Source organism: Manacus candei, unplaced genomic scaffold (assembly GCF_025592945.1).
Source record: "Manacus candei isolate 608988 ecotype Guabito, Panama unplaced genomic scaffold, ASM2559294v1 h1tg000036l, whole genome shotgun sequence".
Classification (NCBI taxonomy): Eukaryota; Metazoa; Chordata; class Aves; order Passeriformes; family Pipridae; genus Manacus; species Manacus candei.
Window position 1 is genome coordinate 312,690 of NW_026138084.1, and position 15,140 is coordinate 327,829.

General features: G+C 50.2%; 1 protein-coding gene across 3 annotated transcripts in view; it reads right to left on the reverse strand.

The window, feature by feature from the left end:
- Positions 1-1,338: 1,338 nt before the first annotated feature.
- Positions 1,339-15,140, reverse strand: part of RBM6 (RNA binding motif protein 6) — a 57,322-nt gene continuing 43,520 nt past the window's right edge. For all 3 annotated transcript variants that reach the window (XM_051793400.1, XM_051793402.1, XM_051793403.1), the window contains 15 exons: positions 14,180-14,248; positions 12,824-13,072; positions 12,160-12,320; positions 11,364-11,461; positions 10,836-10,878; positions 10,195-10,255; positions 9,146-9,237; positions 8,312-8,482; positions 7,321-7,410; positions 6,846-6,932; positions 5,970-6,242; positions 5,324-5,398; positions 4,674-4,771; positions 3,348-3,447; positions 1,339-1,628 (listed from right to left, as the gene is read on the reverse strand). In XM_051793400.1, the coding sequence (XP_051649360.1) occupies positions 1,503-1,628; positions 3,348-3,447; positions 4,674-4,771; positions 5,324-5,398; positions 5,970-6,242; positions 6,846-6,932; positions 7,321-7,410; positions 8,312-8,482; positions 9,146-9,237; positions 10,195-10,255; positions 10,836-10,878; positions 11,364-11,461; positions 12,160-12,320; positions 12,824-13,072; positions 14,180-14,248 (1,793 nt within the window). In that variant the 3' untranslated portion in view covers positions 1,339-1,502. The remainder of the gene's footprint in view (positions 1,629-3,347; positions 3,448-4,673; positions 4,772-5,323; positions 5,399-5,969; positions 6,243-6,845; positions 6,933-7,320; positions 7,411-8,311; positions 8,483-9,145; positions 9,238-10,194; positions 10,256-10,835; positions 10,879-11,363; positions 11,462-12,159; positions 12,321-12,823; positions 13,073-14,179; positions 14,249-15,140) is intronic.

A 15,140-nucleotide genomic window follows, 5' to 3' on the forward strand; every position in this document is an offset into this window, starting at 1 on the left:
GAGTGCTCATTTTTGGCACACACAGGTGCCTGGCCCACCCAGGTGCAGACAGCCTGTGCAGCAGCTACTAATCTGCTCCCAGATTCCCCTCTTCCCTCACGTGCCACTGAAAATGATGTCCCATCACAGTCATACTTCTTCCCCCTTTGTGCACAGATAATTTCCAGACTTGAGAGCACAAGCTTGTTACGTCCGACCTGGTGCCACCACCACTGTTCCCTGTTTGAGAGTTCCTCCCCAGAAGCCCATCACCTTCCCCATCCTTCCCTTGCATGCCTGGGACTCCCAGGAAGACTGAAGGCCCTCTCACACAGGTACTCACCAGCACAATGTCATGCCCACCTCCATCATCCCTGGGCCGCGGTGCCATGAGCGAGTCCTCCACACTGCTGTGGCACTGCCTGTGCCAGAGACAAGGAAATGCAGCTTGGAGAGGTCTTCTGCTGCCTTTGGAAGTTGTCAGCTCTTGCAGGTGGCTCTTCACCTCCAAATCCTGCTGCTTTCAGCTTCCACATCTCCTGCTTTCCTTCTTTTGGGGTATTTGGAAGCAGTGTCAGGCCTTGCTCTCTGCCAGGTGAGCAGAAAGGCAGAGGGAAGCACCAGCAGCTCCAGCACCACCCCCTGCTCGCCAGGCACGGGCTCTGCTCCCACCAGCCACTGCCATCAGCATCATCCTTATCCCTACAGGCCACACTCAGCCTTGTCAGCCATGGTCCCTGCTGTGCTCACACACACACACTTTCACTGTGCTTTGGTCCCACCATTACATGTTCCTGCTGACTCTGCACCTTCCCAGGATGTGCCAGTAGCACTCGCTCAGCTTTTCCCCTGTTGAACACAGCCCCTGCCACCATGGGCCAGCATGGATATGTCCCCATGAGGGCACCCAATACGCCTGCCACCAGATCCAGCCTGCCCCATGTGGAATGTTCTGCTCTGGCTGGGAAGCCCAGACATTAGTGACACCCAGTATTAGTGAGATCACTCTTAACCTTTCAGATCTTGCTATTAATTGAACCCTGTTGACCTCACTAGCAGCTAGGATGAATCCCACACAGGTCACTCCTGCTCCTGCATTCCTCCCAGGCTTTGGGGCCATCCCCTGCTCCCAAGCTCCCATCCTGACCCAGAAGTACACGGCACCAGGAGCACCTGTCCCTGACATGGCATGGAACACACTGCAGGACAGTGGCACTGCTGGCAGGGCCTTCAAGCTGCCAAACCTTCACTGACATGGCTTCAGCTCCCAAGGACCTCATCAGCAGAGAGCAAACCACAACAGGAATCCTCCAAAGCATTACATGCTTCTAAAACATATAGTTTCAGCCACAAGACAAGCACTGACAAATTTTCAGTTTTATTAAAAAAATTCTAGCAGCAAAACCTGTAACAATTCAAAAAAACAAACAAACGAAAAAAAAAGACCAAACCTTCAAAAAGAACATGACACAGAGAGAAAGAGACAAAGATGGAGAGAGACTGGCTTGGGGTTCCCCCTCTGTTCACTCCAGTTCCTTGTAGCGGGCAAACATGACCCTCCGGACGGCGTCACGGTAGGTCTCGTTCGACTGCCTCTTGGGGGGCTTCCCTGGGGCCCCCAGGCCAGGGCCCTTCCTCCGATTTTCTGCCTGCAAACAGTCACACAGTGATTTCTCCTCCCATAAAGAAAAAGCTTCCCTGGGGCTGCTTCAAGGACTGCTGACTGCTCCCATGTGGATCCGTGGGTGGAGGAAGAGCAAGTGCCCTGTGTTCCTCCAAAAGCTGCTTGGGAGAAACTACAGGCCCTTTGTGGGCAACGAAAGCAGCTGCAGCCAGCAAATGCCCTTTGAGAATCAAACCCCAGGGATGGGCTGTGGGGAACAACAGGAGCATATGGCGGGGTGGCAGCCAAGCAGGCAGTGCCGGCAGCCCAGGCAGCCGCGTGCCAGCCAGGATGGAAACCGAGCAAAGGAGAGTGCCAGCGAGAGCTGGGCTCTTGGGGAGCTGTTTGCTGTTAGCCTGCATTGGCACAAGCTCAGCTGTTCTCTCTAACAGAGTTCCCATGGGCCCTGGTACCTCGCTTGGAATTTCAACCAGTGTTTAAGGACCGGCTTTTGCAGCCAGTGCCTGCATTATTCAGCAATGTCTGTCTGGAGTTGGCCCAGGAGAGTAGGCCCGGGGCTGGAAGTTTCTCTCAAGTCCAACTTACCTGAATACCAGAGATCTCACCAATAAGACCAAGAGATCAAAGTCCTGTGGGGCTGAAGTGGGCACATGGTTTTGTCCCACGTGACTTGCAAGTGCAAGGAAAGCACATCTCTAGGGCTCTTCTGGGAGGCCTTTCTAGGAACTCTACGAGGGGCTGTGCTTTGCCACCAGCTCCCCACCCAGACAGGGAGCCCTGATCAGAGGTCAGACCTCCCAGAGCGTGTCGCTGGAGCTGGCTCTATGACAAAGCCCATTTTATGGGCACAGGAACCTCACCACGAGGACTCAGCAGCAGCTGGGGCCGGCTCCTGCTGTCTGCACTGAAGAGGGACTCTTGCCTCGTGTGTGTGGGCTCAAGCAAACACGCGTCACAAAGCCTCAAATATTTGCTTTAATGATATACTCGACTGCAAGCTGAAAGTCACACCACGAGCCGTGCTCCAGGCTGCCCCTCGGCAAAGCACGGACACCGCGGCAGCCTGGTGAGCCACGAACCTGCCATCACAGCACCATCCTGCTCCTGTGTCCCTGGGCAGGGGAGAGCAGCCCCTGCCCCAGGCCGCTTCTCAGACAAGCCCTCTGAAGCAAATTAAGGTCCCCTGAGAGACCAGCCTGTCATGGTAAGGCAGGGTTGGGTAGACCCTGATACCCTTTGCCAATGGGACTCTGCTCCTCAGGCGAGGTACCCTGGCATCACCTTCCACTGTCCAGAGTCTGCAACGGCAGTGAGAGCCTCACAAGTGCTAAGCAGAGCAGACAAAGAGCAGGACATGCCCCGTGGCTTTGGTTACACTCACACCTCCTGGGTGGAGGTTCACCTTTTCCCCCAGATCATGCGGCTGCAGAGCACTGAGCTGGTGACCTGCTCAACCCCCAGCCTGGCTTCGGGCAGGTACTAATCAGATGCTCACATCCTTCCTGATCTACTGTTGTTTTATTTCCAGCACCTCCAGATCCATATAAATTCTAACCTTGTTCTGCAGCCAACATACTTGCAGCCCCTCCCAGCCTGCAAAGTTCATCACTGCACACATATTATTCCATCAAGTGGGTGCCTAGACCTGCAGCCTGCCTCTTGCTCTGGCTGGGAACTCCCTCCAGCTGTTATGGCAGACATTATGGGCTGCAAGACAATGGTGTGCTTTGAAAGGAAGACTCACCTCCATTGGTGATGCTGTGCCCTGCTGGTTGTGGCCGAAGCCCTTCTTCCACCCTGGAGACTGCACCATTCGGTTCCCTTTGTTGTTACTGTCAAACTCACTGCAAAAGAGATAGAATCAATTGTCCAATCTTCCAATGCTTCAAACACATGCCAGGGATTTTTAGCTCTACTAATAGAACCTTCACTGACATTCCAACCTCTCATGAGGAATATCCAAGTTTCTTGCCAGAAGCACACCGCCTAAGGAAGTGGATTCTATGTGCAGGGCTCACACACCTTTGACTGCAAACTTTCTTGTCCCACCTCAGGGGGAAATACACCAGGGCACAGGAAATGAGCTCAAGTTCCAAAATATTTACAGTACAAGCCAGCCAGCAGCGTTCTGTGCTTGTATTCCTTAATTAGAATTTTAGCAATAGCAAGAAAGTGAAGTCTAATCCCTGTTGCTCTGTTAGATCTTTCTTTTCTCCCAGTGCTGTGGTCATGGAGTTCAACAGATGCAGTGTTAACTCAGACACCCTTTCTCCCACCTGGTCATTACTCATCCAAAACCACTAACCAAAACTCACAGTTTTGAAGACCTCTCAGCACAAAAATAGCTTCCTTCAGACAAGTTCTACTTTCTGGCTGCTGATGACACCGCACACAAACTGCTTTAGTTTATCCAAAGCTATTCCAGGAAAACAGGGAAGAGAAAATGTGGATTTTTAAACTGCAAGACACAGAGGAAAGGTCTCTTTCTGAGGTGCTGCACCAGAAGGGAACAGGCACATAACCACTGTTGTCTTCAACACATGCCTGGCCCTTCCTCAGCCCACTGGAACACGCGAGCTCGCAGCAGGCAGGTCTGTCGCGAGCTCCGCACAGCGCGCACTTTCTTCCTCCACCTACTCTGAATGAGATGGAAACAGCTCCCAGCGTTCCTCTGAGTCAGTGAACAGATGAAACACAGCTTTGCTCTTTCTTTCGATGGCTAGATGCCAGGACAGGAGGACAGCAAGTGCCTTAAGGACGAGGTGGATGGGAACAAGCTGCATTCTGCTCTCTATGCCTGGTCAGGCACACTCAAGCCCCCATCTCACCCCTCCAGCACCAGACAGCTTATCTCTGCTTTTCCCTAAACCCTCATTTCCATCAATGCCCTCCTCCTGCCCTCTCTGAGATGTCCTGCAGCACAACAGGCTCACAGTTTGGGGAACTCTGTCTGACAGTCTGACTGACTGTTAATTTGCAGACCTACCCCACTGGCCTTGGCATGCCAGCAGCACACACCCCATCCCAGCATCAGCATCCCCAGAGAGGTCTAACCAAGAGCAGCCATTACCTCTCTGAATCCCGGTCATATCTGAGTCGTTTCCTCTCTGGTGAATCCAGCTGCTGGAATTTCTCTCTCCGATCATTTCCTTTGTCTTTATGTCTCCCCTTCATAAGAGAAAAAACAAAGTAAGTACAGGACCTATGAAAGATTCAACACTGCAGAAGAAAGCTCTGCAGTCAGATCTCATCCTCAGCTGGCTGGAAGGTTGTCCTGGGGACCCACAAACACTGAATGCATCACATCCCACAATCCACTTGCTCTGTCCTGATGGCACCTGTTGGGCTGACTCAGACCTGTGGTTGCAGCCTTCCAGCTATGGCACCAGGAGCAGCTCTGTGACATTCCAAACAATGGACAAGTACAGCTCTCCCATCCCTGGCCAGGCAGCAGCAGCCCATACACCGCATCAGTTTAGACAGAAATTTGGGACCCATTTAGCCCAGAGCCCTGGTTTGCAGAACCACACTGTGACCCTTCTGGGAGAAGGGAGATAAGCTCTTAGAAGCCACAGCACTTCCAACAAGTCCCAGGGCAGAGTGAGCCCACAATTCACTCATTGGAAGGCTGCAGATATGGTGTGTAAGTGGAGGGTCTGCCTGGAACCACCATCCCCCCAGTGCAAAAGCACAAGCAGCAGTCTGCATGAGCAGACCCACCTCACGCTCTCTCTTCTCCAAATACGCCAGTTCCTGCTCGGATCGTTTGATCTTCATATGAATCTCTAGGTTTTGCTGGAAGGAGGAAAACAGAAGTCAGTGTCAAGCAGAGAACACAGGCTGTCTGAGTCATCTGCTCCACCCGTAATGAGCACAGGTAAAGCAGCATGTTCTTGCACTTGCACTATACCAGGCACAGCAGGCTCTCTTGCAGCCCAGACTATCTGATCCCCCACAGAGGCCTGGAGCGCTTCCTCCTGAAGATAGGAAGGCAACCAGTCCTATTTTAACCAGTGTGGAGTTTGGCCCTCCTAGAAGCAAGAGCTCAAAAGCAGCCCAGAACATGGGGAGGAAAGTACCAAGTTCTTACTTCTCTCACACTTGTGTGTGCCAGCACCCCACTCTCCCCAAGCCTCAGCTATCTCACCACAGCTTACAAAGTCACACCTTGATGTTACAGCACTCCTGTGACAGGAACAAGCAGCTCACACAATGCTTTGAACAGAGCTCCAGGGGAACTTTGCCTGCTACTGTGCCTAATTCAGCACAGCTCTTCCCACCCAACCGCTGCATTTTTCCTGCAGATCACGAAGCCATCAAGGCAAAAGCAGCTCGCAGTACACCCCCACCCACTGCTCCCCCATACCTTGTGCAGGTTGGAAAGCTGCTGGTGCTTGATGAGCATTTCCTTGTTGGGAAACTGCCTCCTGCACAGCAGGCAGGCCAGCTTGTTCCAGTCGGTGAGCTTGTCGTCGCTGGCCTTGGCCTTCCGCGGCTGCTCCTCGCGCTGTGCTGGTGGGTGGGGGGGAGGCGGCAGCCACTGAGCCTGGGACTGCTCCTCCTCCTCCTCCTCCTCTTCATTGTCACTGTCTCCTCCATACTCTCCCAGAAGTCCTATCAGAGGGTTTACCACCTTGGGCTGAGGGAAATGGCAGAAAAGTGTGACAGTTTGTAGCATCAAGCCTGCCCGGCCACGTGGGGCTTTCCCTCCCCAGTCGACCTCCCCGTGACTGCTGTCTCTGTTCCAGCCCAGGAGGGAGAGAGCAGCTTCCCAGCAAGGCAGGTAGGGAATGCAGAGAAGCTGGCTGGCTTTCCATTCACACCACAGGGTGGAAGGCCTTCTGTTCTCTAAGCAGGCCATGCTTTGGTGCCAGGCTTTCCCAACCTGCCACACACCTGAGCATAAGAAGCTGACCAAGGCAGTGGCTGTTTGGCAGGGAGCTGCTGTCAGTCACTTCCTCCAGCAATGGACATCAGTGAGGTTTGCCTTTCCTCAGCCCAGAAGTGGCTGGAAGAGTTTTCTGCTTGAGGACTGGTTGAGTGAAGAGACCCTGCTTAAATGCAGGTATCAAATTTCCCCATGCTAGAAGACCACAAACAGGGGCAGAGCTACAAAACAAACTGCCTTCACCATTCCATCCCCAGTGCTGTCGCTCAGGGTCACAACCAGGCTGTGGTGAGTCTCACTAGTCCTGTGCCCAGGCTCAAACAAGGCAAAACACAATCCTCTGGAGCCACTTACCGGGGTTGCACTCTCTTCCTTTTTCACAGGAGGTAAAGGTTTTTTAAAGACGTCTTCTGCAGAGAACTTCTCCTCTCCAGTCTCAGTCTGAAACAGTCAAGATCAGGTGTTGAGACCACCATGGACTCAGTGCACAATAGCTAAACACTCATTCAAACAGGCCTCCAAAGACACCAGGTGATTGGCAGAAACGAGGTGGTGGTTTTGGTGGGAGACATTCCCATTCTGGGGAATCCATAGCTCTCCTGAAGCTACACTCAGAGAACACCAGAGACTGCAGACACCCAGCCCTGCAACAGGATGAGCCTGTGATGCTCACTGTGTGCTCAGCAACACAAAGAGCAGGCTGGGGTAAAGCCTCACATTTACACACTTTACAGAGAATACTGGAGAGAAGCCCTGGACAGGCTCCAGCTTAGCAGTTCACAAGCTGTTCATACTTGACCAGGAAGACAAGTGCCATGCAACATCTTACCAGGCCTGAGCTCTCGTCCTTCTTCACAGAGGGAGGCAATGGCTTTTTGAAGACATCTTCTGCAAAGAACCTCTCCTCTCCAGGTTCATTCTGAAAAACCCAAGACTGGGTATTAGGCCAACAGCAGCACAGGGGTCAAAGAGTGCACAGTGCAGCCAGGAAGCCACTTCTGAACATCCACACAGAAATAGGCAGCTGGGAAAAATGATGGAAGGATTTCTACTGGAGATGCTTTTACCCTCCATTCAGACAGGATCATGTTTCTCCTAGGTCAGTAACCCTGAAAGCCTCCATACTAGATGAGACTTCTTGGCTGGCTTGGTACCAGTCTCAGGGACAATGGCACCCCTCGGGTCACAGCTGCCTGGGACTAGTCATGTCAGAGCACATCCAGACCAAGAGGTAAGGAGGAACATAAAGTTTCTGCATTTGTGATAAATCACTTCTACCAACTCTCCTGGCACTCCTGAGGCACTGTGAGTACCACAGCCCTGGGCTGTGCTCAAACATCACTTTGGGCAGCTACTCTCAACCAGCAGCTCTTCACACTGGGGAGATAGTGTTTGATCACTGGGAGCAGCACTGCCCTAGGACTGGGGGGCAGGAACAGCAGTTAGAGGAGAGCTGAGTCTCTGTTATCATCTGACTTGGTATGTTTAAACGTCTCTGCTAGTTTTTGTAGTCCCTGTTACAATAGCTGGGTGCTTTCAGCAGTGTGAAGGAAACGCGTGTCTTGGTTATCTGGATGTGTCTCAATCCTTCACCATAAGGAAGGGATGAGAAGCCCAGGATTTAATGTCACAAGAGAAAAATTTCAGGAACTTACTCCCACCTGGCTGGACAACAACCACATTCCTGGCCAGCTACTGATTCCATGGATTTCATTGTCTTCTCTCACTGTCCCTCCCTTTTTGAATCCTCTGATTAATCTCTATTTTCTAACCTCTCATACCTCAGCCTCCTGATCATTCTGATGCTTGGAGGGATTTACCTTAGCAGAAGTACTTTTCCCTTTGTCCTTTTTGTCCCTGTTGTCCCTGCTGTGTGGCTCCTTCCTTTCATTTGTCCGTTCTTGGCTCCCGTGCCGCCGCCTCCTGTTCTCTGTCGGGGATGAGCAGGATTCTCGGGATGAGCAGGATTCTCTGTCTATCGTGACTTCCCTCTGAAAGAGATATTTGGAGCAGGCTTAGCCAAAACCCTACAATCTTCTTACTGGGTTTCTTGTCCTTACTGGGCTGGGGAGACCAGCACAGTAAGAAGAGACTGCAGAGGAAAAAGACTTCAGAACTTTGCTGGGGCCCAAGTCAGGTCATCAGAGCACTGCCCTGCTCGCCCACAACACAGACATCTCTAGGATCATGAAAACAAGATGATAGTCCCAGAGAACCTCTGCTGATGGCTCTTTTTTGGCATCCTCATAACTACTGCTGGCGGGGGTAGAGAAGCAAAGAGACCACAGACGAAAACAGAGCTGTGCTGTCCATCTTTTATTACAGTCACATGTCTTCAGTAAAATTTAGCAATGATGCTCTGCTTATAAGTCTACTCAAGGAAGAGCAGACCAAAAACCTCCCAAAGGCAGGGCTTCAGAGGTCAAAGAGATGGCTACAGCTGCTTTGACACACAGCTAATGGGTTCCTAGCCTCTCATTAAGGTGACATTTTGCAGTGATATTTTTCCCTTTCATACAGGTCAAAGGACGGAGTGAAAGAAACAAAGCTGCCTCTACACTGCCCTGTCTTCAGGATCTAGATGCAAAATCTCTCCAGAGAAGGGCTGTTTGTAAGAACATATTGCATGTACAGCTTTCTTCCCACGCACTCACCTGAGTCCTGGGGTCATAGTATGTCCCAGCTATGGGATCATAGTAATTCCCGGTTTCAGGATCATAAATGTATGTGGACACATCCGATGGTGCTGGAGAGAGAGAAACAAGAGTTAGCAGCAGCCCTCCAAGGACAGAACTTGCCTTTTACAAAGACAAAAGCATGAGCAAATATTACACTGGCGAAGGGATCAAGGGTTGGAAAGAAGGATTTTTCCCTCCTGGCAAGAGAGCTTCACATCACTCAACCTACATCTTCTTTTCTTTAAAGAGTAAGAAGGGTAATAAGTATTCACAATTCTTCTGGTTTAGGACTCTGGCAAAACTGTCCACATCAAAGCAGATTTACAGGGGCTGTGCTGAGATCACCAGACCACAACACTTGGCTGGACAAAGACATGAAATTCAGTAATTTCCCTAAGAATGGGGTAATGAGTACCAGGCTCTGTATCCACCCACCCCTGTGAACAAGAAAGAGCTGTTCTCTCTCAAACAGTCTCCTGTTTAAAGTGATGACACTCCCCACATCCCTTCCACCCTGTGGGTGCATGAAAGCTCCCAAGAAGAAAGGGGAGTGAACTGTTTCAACAGGAAAAGCCAAAGGCCTTAAGGGTAGTAGGCCCATAATGTCAGGAATGCTCTTCATTTCCCAAGTGTTCTTGGACAGAGCTCAGCAATGCTACATATAAGTTCCTAAAACAATCAGGAGTGCTCTTCCAGCTCCTGGCACTGCTACATCAAGTGTATTTTCTTCCGTCTCTGCTAGTAACTGCCAGGCTGATTTTATCCCATCAGTTTTCCACAACAAGGAAAAACAGGCAGCAAGTTTCCTTTATCTGCATGTAGTTTCGCACAGCGAGAGTAGAGAGAAACACATCATCAGATAGGAAAATGTGACTAAACAAAGTTGGCAAAGGAACTCAGAAGTGGGTGTAGCAAACAAACCTACTCTTAGCCTTTAAAAATATTTTTGGGCTGATTTCTACATGTCAGTGCCCTTTTAAGGAAGAAAAGTCTCCACAGTAGGAGTGAAGCAGAGTTTAACTTACACTGTGCTCTGGTGCGTCGCTGTGATTCGCCACCCCTCCTGTCCCTCATGCCCCTTCTGCCCTGGAGTAAGTGAACAACACAAACAGATAAGAGACTCTTTGACAAACATCATATTGCTTCTCCTCCCTCTCACAGGCCCAAACTTCAGCAGAATGGCTCATTTAGCTACCCCAAAAAGAGCACAAGCAGACACAGCTTTTCATCTACAGAGCAATGGACAGTGTTGCAAAGCACAAGATCTCTGCAGCCTCCATGAGAGGTGCTCACAGCAATACATAGGGAAGCCTCCTGCCCATTCAGTATGGGAAGAGCCCTGCAGTCTAGTAATGATCACTAAGGAAGAGACATTCCCTCCGGGAGCTGAGACCAGTCATCAATTGAATCACTCTGTGAAGCGTGGTATCGGGTAACCCAGCCCCAGCTCCCTGCAGCAGCACCTGCACTCTGACTTCACTTCCACACACGTGATGAACACAGCGTGAGGGGCAGAGCAGCAGTGAGAGCACATATGAGCATTATCATCCCATCAAACCTGCTGAACTTGCAGCAGTCCAGAGGGAAAAAGCCCAACCCAGCCTGGCCTGTCTCCCCAGGCGTTCCCCACCTTCCAGTGACCCACAAGGAAGCTGTGCAGACCTACCGGGCCATAGTAGGAATTGTCACCGTGCTCCCCATAGTCATTCCTGTTGAGATAAAGGTTGCAGGTTAATGTCAATTTGGCTTCACAATAATCTCAGTATACTCAAAATGATAGCAGGACAAATAAAGGCAGAAAGACCATCTTTGCTGGCCACATGTTGGATTGAGTCCATCCCAGGAGACAGATTTGGCAGATCACTGCCTCCACAACAGTTATGACCCCACTCTGCTGTATCCACAAAGATGAATCTCTCCAAATGCTTTTTAAAAAGCTGAACACATTAATTCCTTGACAATGGGATTTGATGGCTTGACAACAGCAATATGCAGTATGATCACTAATCCCATACTGCTCAATCACTGAAGCTTCTTCAAGCTCCAATGTCTTCATTTCTCCAACACATTTTTAGAGTGTAGGAACATCTGTGCTAATTCCTGTGCCAAACTTTAAGCACCTGGTCTGACAACATAGTTCTAGCCTTGCAGCACATCATACAAAGGACAGTCCAACTGCCTCATCTGTCTATACCTTCTTCTCCCTGTAGCAAGATTCACTTCCAGCGTACGCCCATCAATGCAGATGGGGGGATCAAGGTTCTGCAGTATCTTCAGCAACCTCAGCGCCTCCTGTAAAAGGAAAGGAGAATGTCACTTCCATGAGAAGGAAATCAGCCCATTTTCCAAATCCAGCCTGCCTGAAAGGAATGCTTTGTGCTTAGAAGACAAGAAACACAACACTAAATATTAGCCTAAATGTCAGTGAAGAGTATTTAGGATGTGATAAAAGGGATAAATGAGTTGTGAGGTTCTCTGCTTGTCCTATGACCGCTTTCAGCAGCCAGCTAGGGACTGCATTCTCCTAGGGCTGCTTTGGCTGCTGTTGTTCCAAGGAGTTTTGGTGAACACCCTCTGGAACAATGCCAAAGCATTGCTATGGAGTCTGGGAGCCAATCAAAACCAGAAAACATGATCCCTCCAACATGGGACTGCATGTTAATTGAGATTCTTGCCTTCTGCAAACGGAAACTGTTGAATTCAAGCTCCCTGCAAACAAAATATCTCTGTAAGAGGTGTTCAAGTTTAGGAGGGTCTATGAAAAAATGCACTGAGGCAAGAAACACAGTGTCACAGCTTGTGACAACAGACAGTCTTTGACTCCTAAAGCCAGAGAGCAACAGCTGTACCTGGCCAGACAAGCAGAAGAGGACTCACTCCAGGACAGCTGCCCCACAAGCACCGCGATTTCTTGTATTCCTGTGCTTTCTCTACTTCTACAGATTTCAGATGCCAACAGGGGGAGCACGTGAAAGCCAGAAGCTACTTACAGCATGAGACTCCAGTTCGATGAAGCCGTAGGTCTGCCCCATCCGTCCAGCCTTGTTCTTCATGATGCGCACGCTGGACGTGGAGAGCCGCACGTAGGGCGCCAGGAGCCCCACGATCACCTCCGGGGGGGTGAATCGGGTGATGCGCTTCAGCATGATTGCTGAGGAGCACATTGAGGGAGGTGGCCCGGAAAGAAAAAAAAAAATAGGGAAAAAAATATAATTTAGAACTAAGTGTATTGTGACTGAACCCACTCAGAGCAACAGCACGGCTTCTCGCAGTCGAGTCCGGAAGCCATCGGTTTTTTTCTCTCCACTTTGCAAGATGCTCAGAGTTCCACCTCCAATAGCTGACCCTTCCTTCCCAGAAAACAGAGCAGAAGATAGCCCCTCCTCAGAGCTCAGGGTAAGCCCTGGCCAAAGAGACTTTTGAAACTGTTTTGAAGTGCTAAGTTAACTGCACCATCCTGAAGTCAGCTCAACCTGAATTGATCTTCCTAAAGGCAATTTGTCAGCACCTTTGGAGCTGGACAGTCCACTATTACTTGATGCCATGGATTTGCACAACACAGAAACAGCCTCTAGAGGTTTTAGTGAAATGGTGCCCTTTCTGCAGATAGAATGCAAGCAAGAGGAATCCAAATTTGGGCTTTATGCCACTCACTTCTGCTTCCTCCACCATCCGGTGGTGTGGCTTCCTCCCCTTCCCTCTGAGAAGGCTCCTGGTGCCGGTCCATGTCCCTCCTCTTCTCCTGTGAGGGTCGCCGCTCTCTCCCTTCATCTCTCTTCCTTGGCTCCTGTTCCTGAGGCTGACACTCCTCCTGTGGAGTAGGAACTGAGGGCTGCAGAGGCTGCTTTGGAGATCCTGGCTGACCTGACAATTCTTGCTCAGGTGTTTCAAGCTTTGTCTCTGCTATTAGAGAGGAGGAATGAAATGTTTTCACACAGAGTGTTTCAGCAGGTATTTTTCTTCTTCTCTTTTCTGGCCCCTGCAGCAGTGCTCCTTACAAAAGGTCAACCAGTTCTGCCCTTTGCATATCCTGTGCCTTAACACTCTGCAGACACAAGGTGTGTACAGGACAAGTTAGGTACTGCTGCTCATCCTTCCACTGACTTGTCTCATGTTGGGCTCCTTTACCAGACCTTTCCTGTCAGAGACAAGATGCTTTTTGGCCTCCTTTTAGGACTGGCTCTTGGCTGGACAAACATGAATCAGGGATGGATTTGGACACATTCATCCCATGTCCAGCACAACCTATATGGCCGTGATATCCTTACTCTGCATTATGCATTCTTGAACACCCACAGCTGAGCAATATCAACTAGTAACTGTCACCCTGTCTCTGGGTGGAAAACAGGGTTCAGGCCCCCTTGACTACTGAGTGAAACACATCATAATATAATCATGGATATATTATCTGGTGCCTACTGACCACAGATATAACATGAAAACATCCTGTCCCCCTCCCTTCCTATGCAACACAGAGAAGATAAATTCCATCAAGCTTCTGTGCTTGAAGGCCTCTGAACCACCTGGCTTCACTGCAAAAGAGATCCTGACCTGAGCTTCTAACACTGCTGGAAAGGAAAGCCAAAGCTGTGGGGCTGCAAAGTCAAACATCACCAGCCCTGCACCTGCTGCTGAAGCCTCTTCCCACAGAGAGAAGGAAATGAGAGGGCAAGACTTGGCACAGTGAAGCTTCCCTCTTCAGTGTCCCCCCAGAGCATCTCCCTGCTCTCATTCTGCTCAGGCAGTGGGCAGCATGGCAGAACACACAGTGATTTTGCACATAACTGTTGGGAAAGCTGCAACACTGCCTCACTTGGCTGCCAGCACAGCTCACCTTGGACAGGCCTGTACTCATTTGTCTGCAGTTTGTAGCGTGCAGAGTTTTGGCTACAGAACCTCAAGTAAAATTTGCATATGACACCAGTTTTGCACCTGCAGCTGCAAACACTGCCCACGCAAATCACACAGGCATGAGCACGACCCCGGAGATGGGGAGGGCAATTCTCTTACTGAATTCTTGCTCAGCCGATGGGTCCTCTCCCTCAGCACCACCTCTGGACTCTGGGCCTGCTCTGCTCCCTGAAAGAGAGGCACGTTAAAGTCCATTTCACAACCATCAGTCACAAAGCATGTCAGAACTCACACACAGCTGCAGTAACCACTGTACATGCCTAGAGAGCTGTTTTGTTTCACCCAGTCCTAGAGGGACTACCTTATTACACCTTTTCCCGACCAGGAAAAGCAGGTCAGTAAGAAGCATGCACCACCATCTGTCTTCACAGCAGCTTAAAGGCTCTGTTTAACTTGCTCCTTAGCAGTTTCATTACAACCCACAGTTGTGTTGGGTCAGCTGTGTGAATTTTGCTTTCACAACGCTGACGGAGGAGCCACAGCACACGGAAAGCGCAACCACGGGGATGGTGCCTCAGTAAACGGAGAGCTGTGCATCAGCAGTTATTGTACTGCCCTTCTGTATCTGCTCAAAGATACAGAGTCAAAGCTTACAGGGTGTCTGTATTTCCCAGAGAAATTAGTTCCTCAAGGAATCGTGTTTTGGCTCTCATGCCTTCCCACTCCAAAAAGGGTGCTGGTAGGTTGAGAAGCTCCTGGAGGAGAACTCCTCTCCATGCTTTTCTTACAGCCAGCAAGGTGAGTTCAGCAATTCCAATCCTGGATTTAGCACTAAACTCCTCTCCCAGGTAACAAGCAAAGCGACAAGAGAAAATGGTCTCAAGTTGCACCAGGGGAGGTTTAGATTGGGTATTAGGGAAAATTTCTTCATCAAAAAGGTGGTCAAGCATTGGAACAGGCTGCCCAGGGAAGTGGTGGAATCACCATCTCTGGAAGTGTTCAAAAAACATGTAGATGTTGTGTTTAGAGACACAGTTTAGTAATGGGCTTGGCAGTGCTTAATGGTTGGATTTGATGATCTTAGAGGTCTTTTCCAACCTTTAATGATTCTATGATCCTA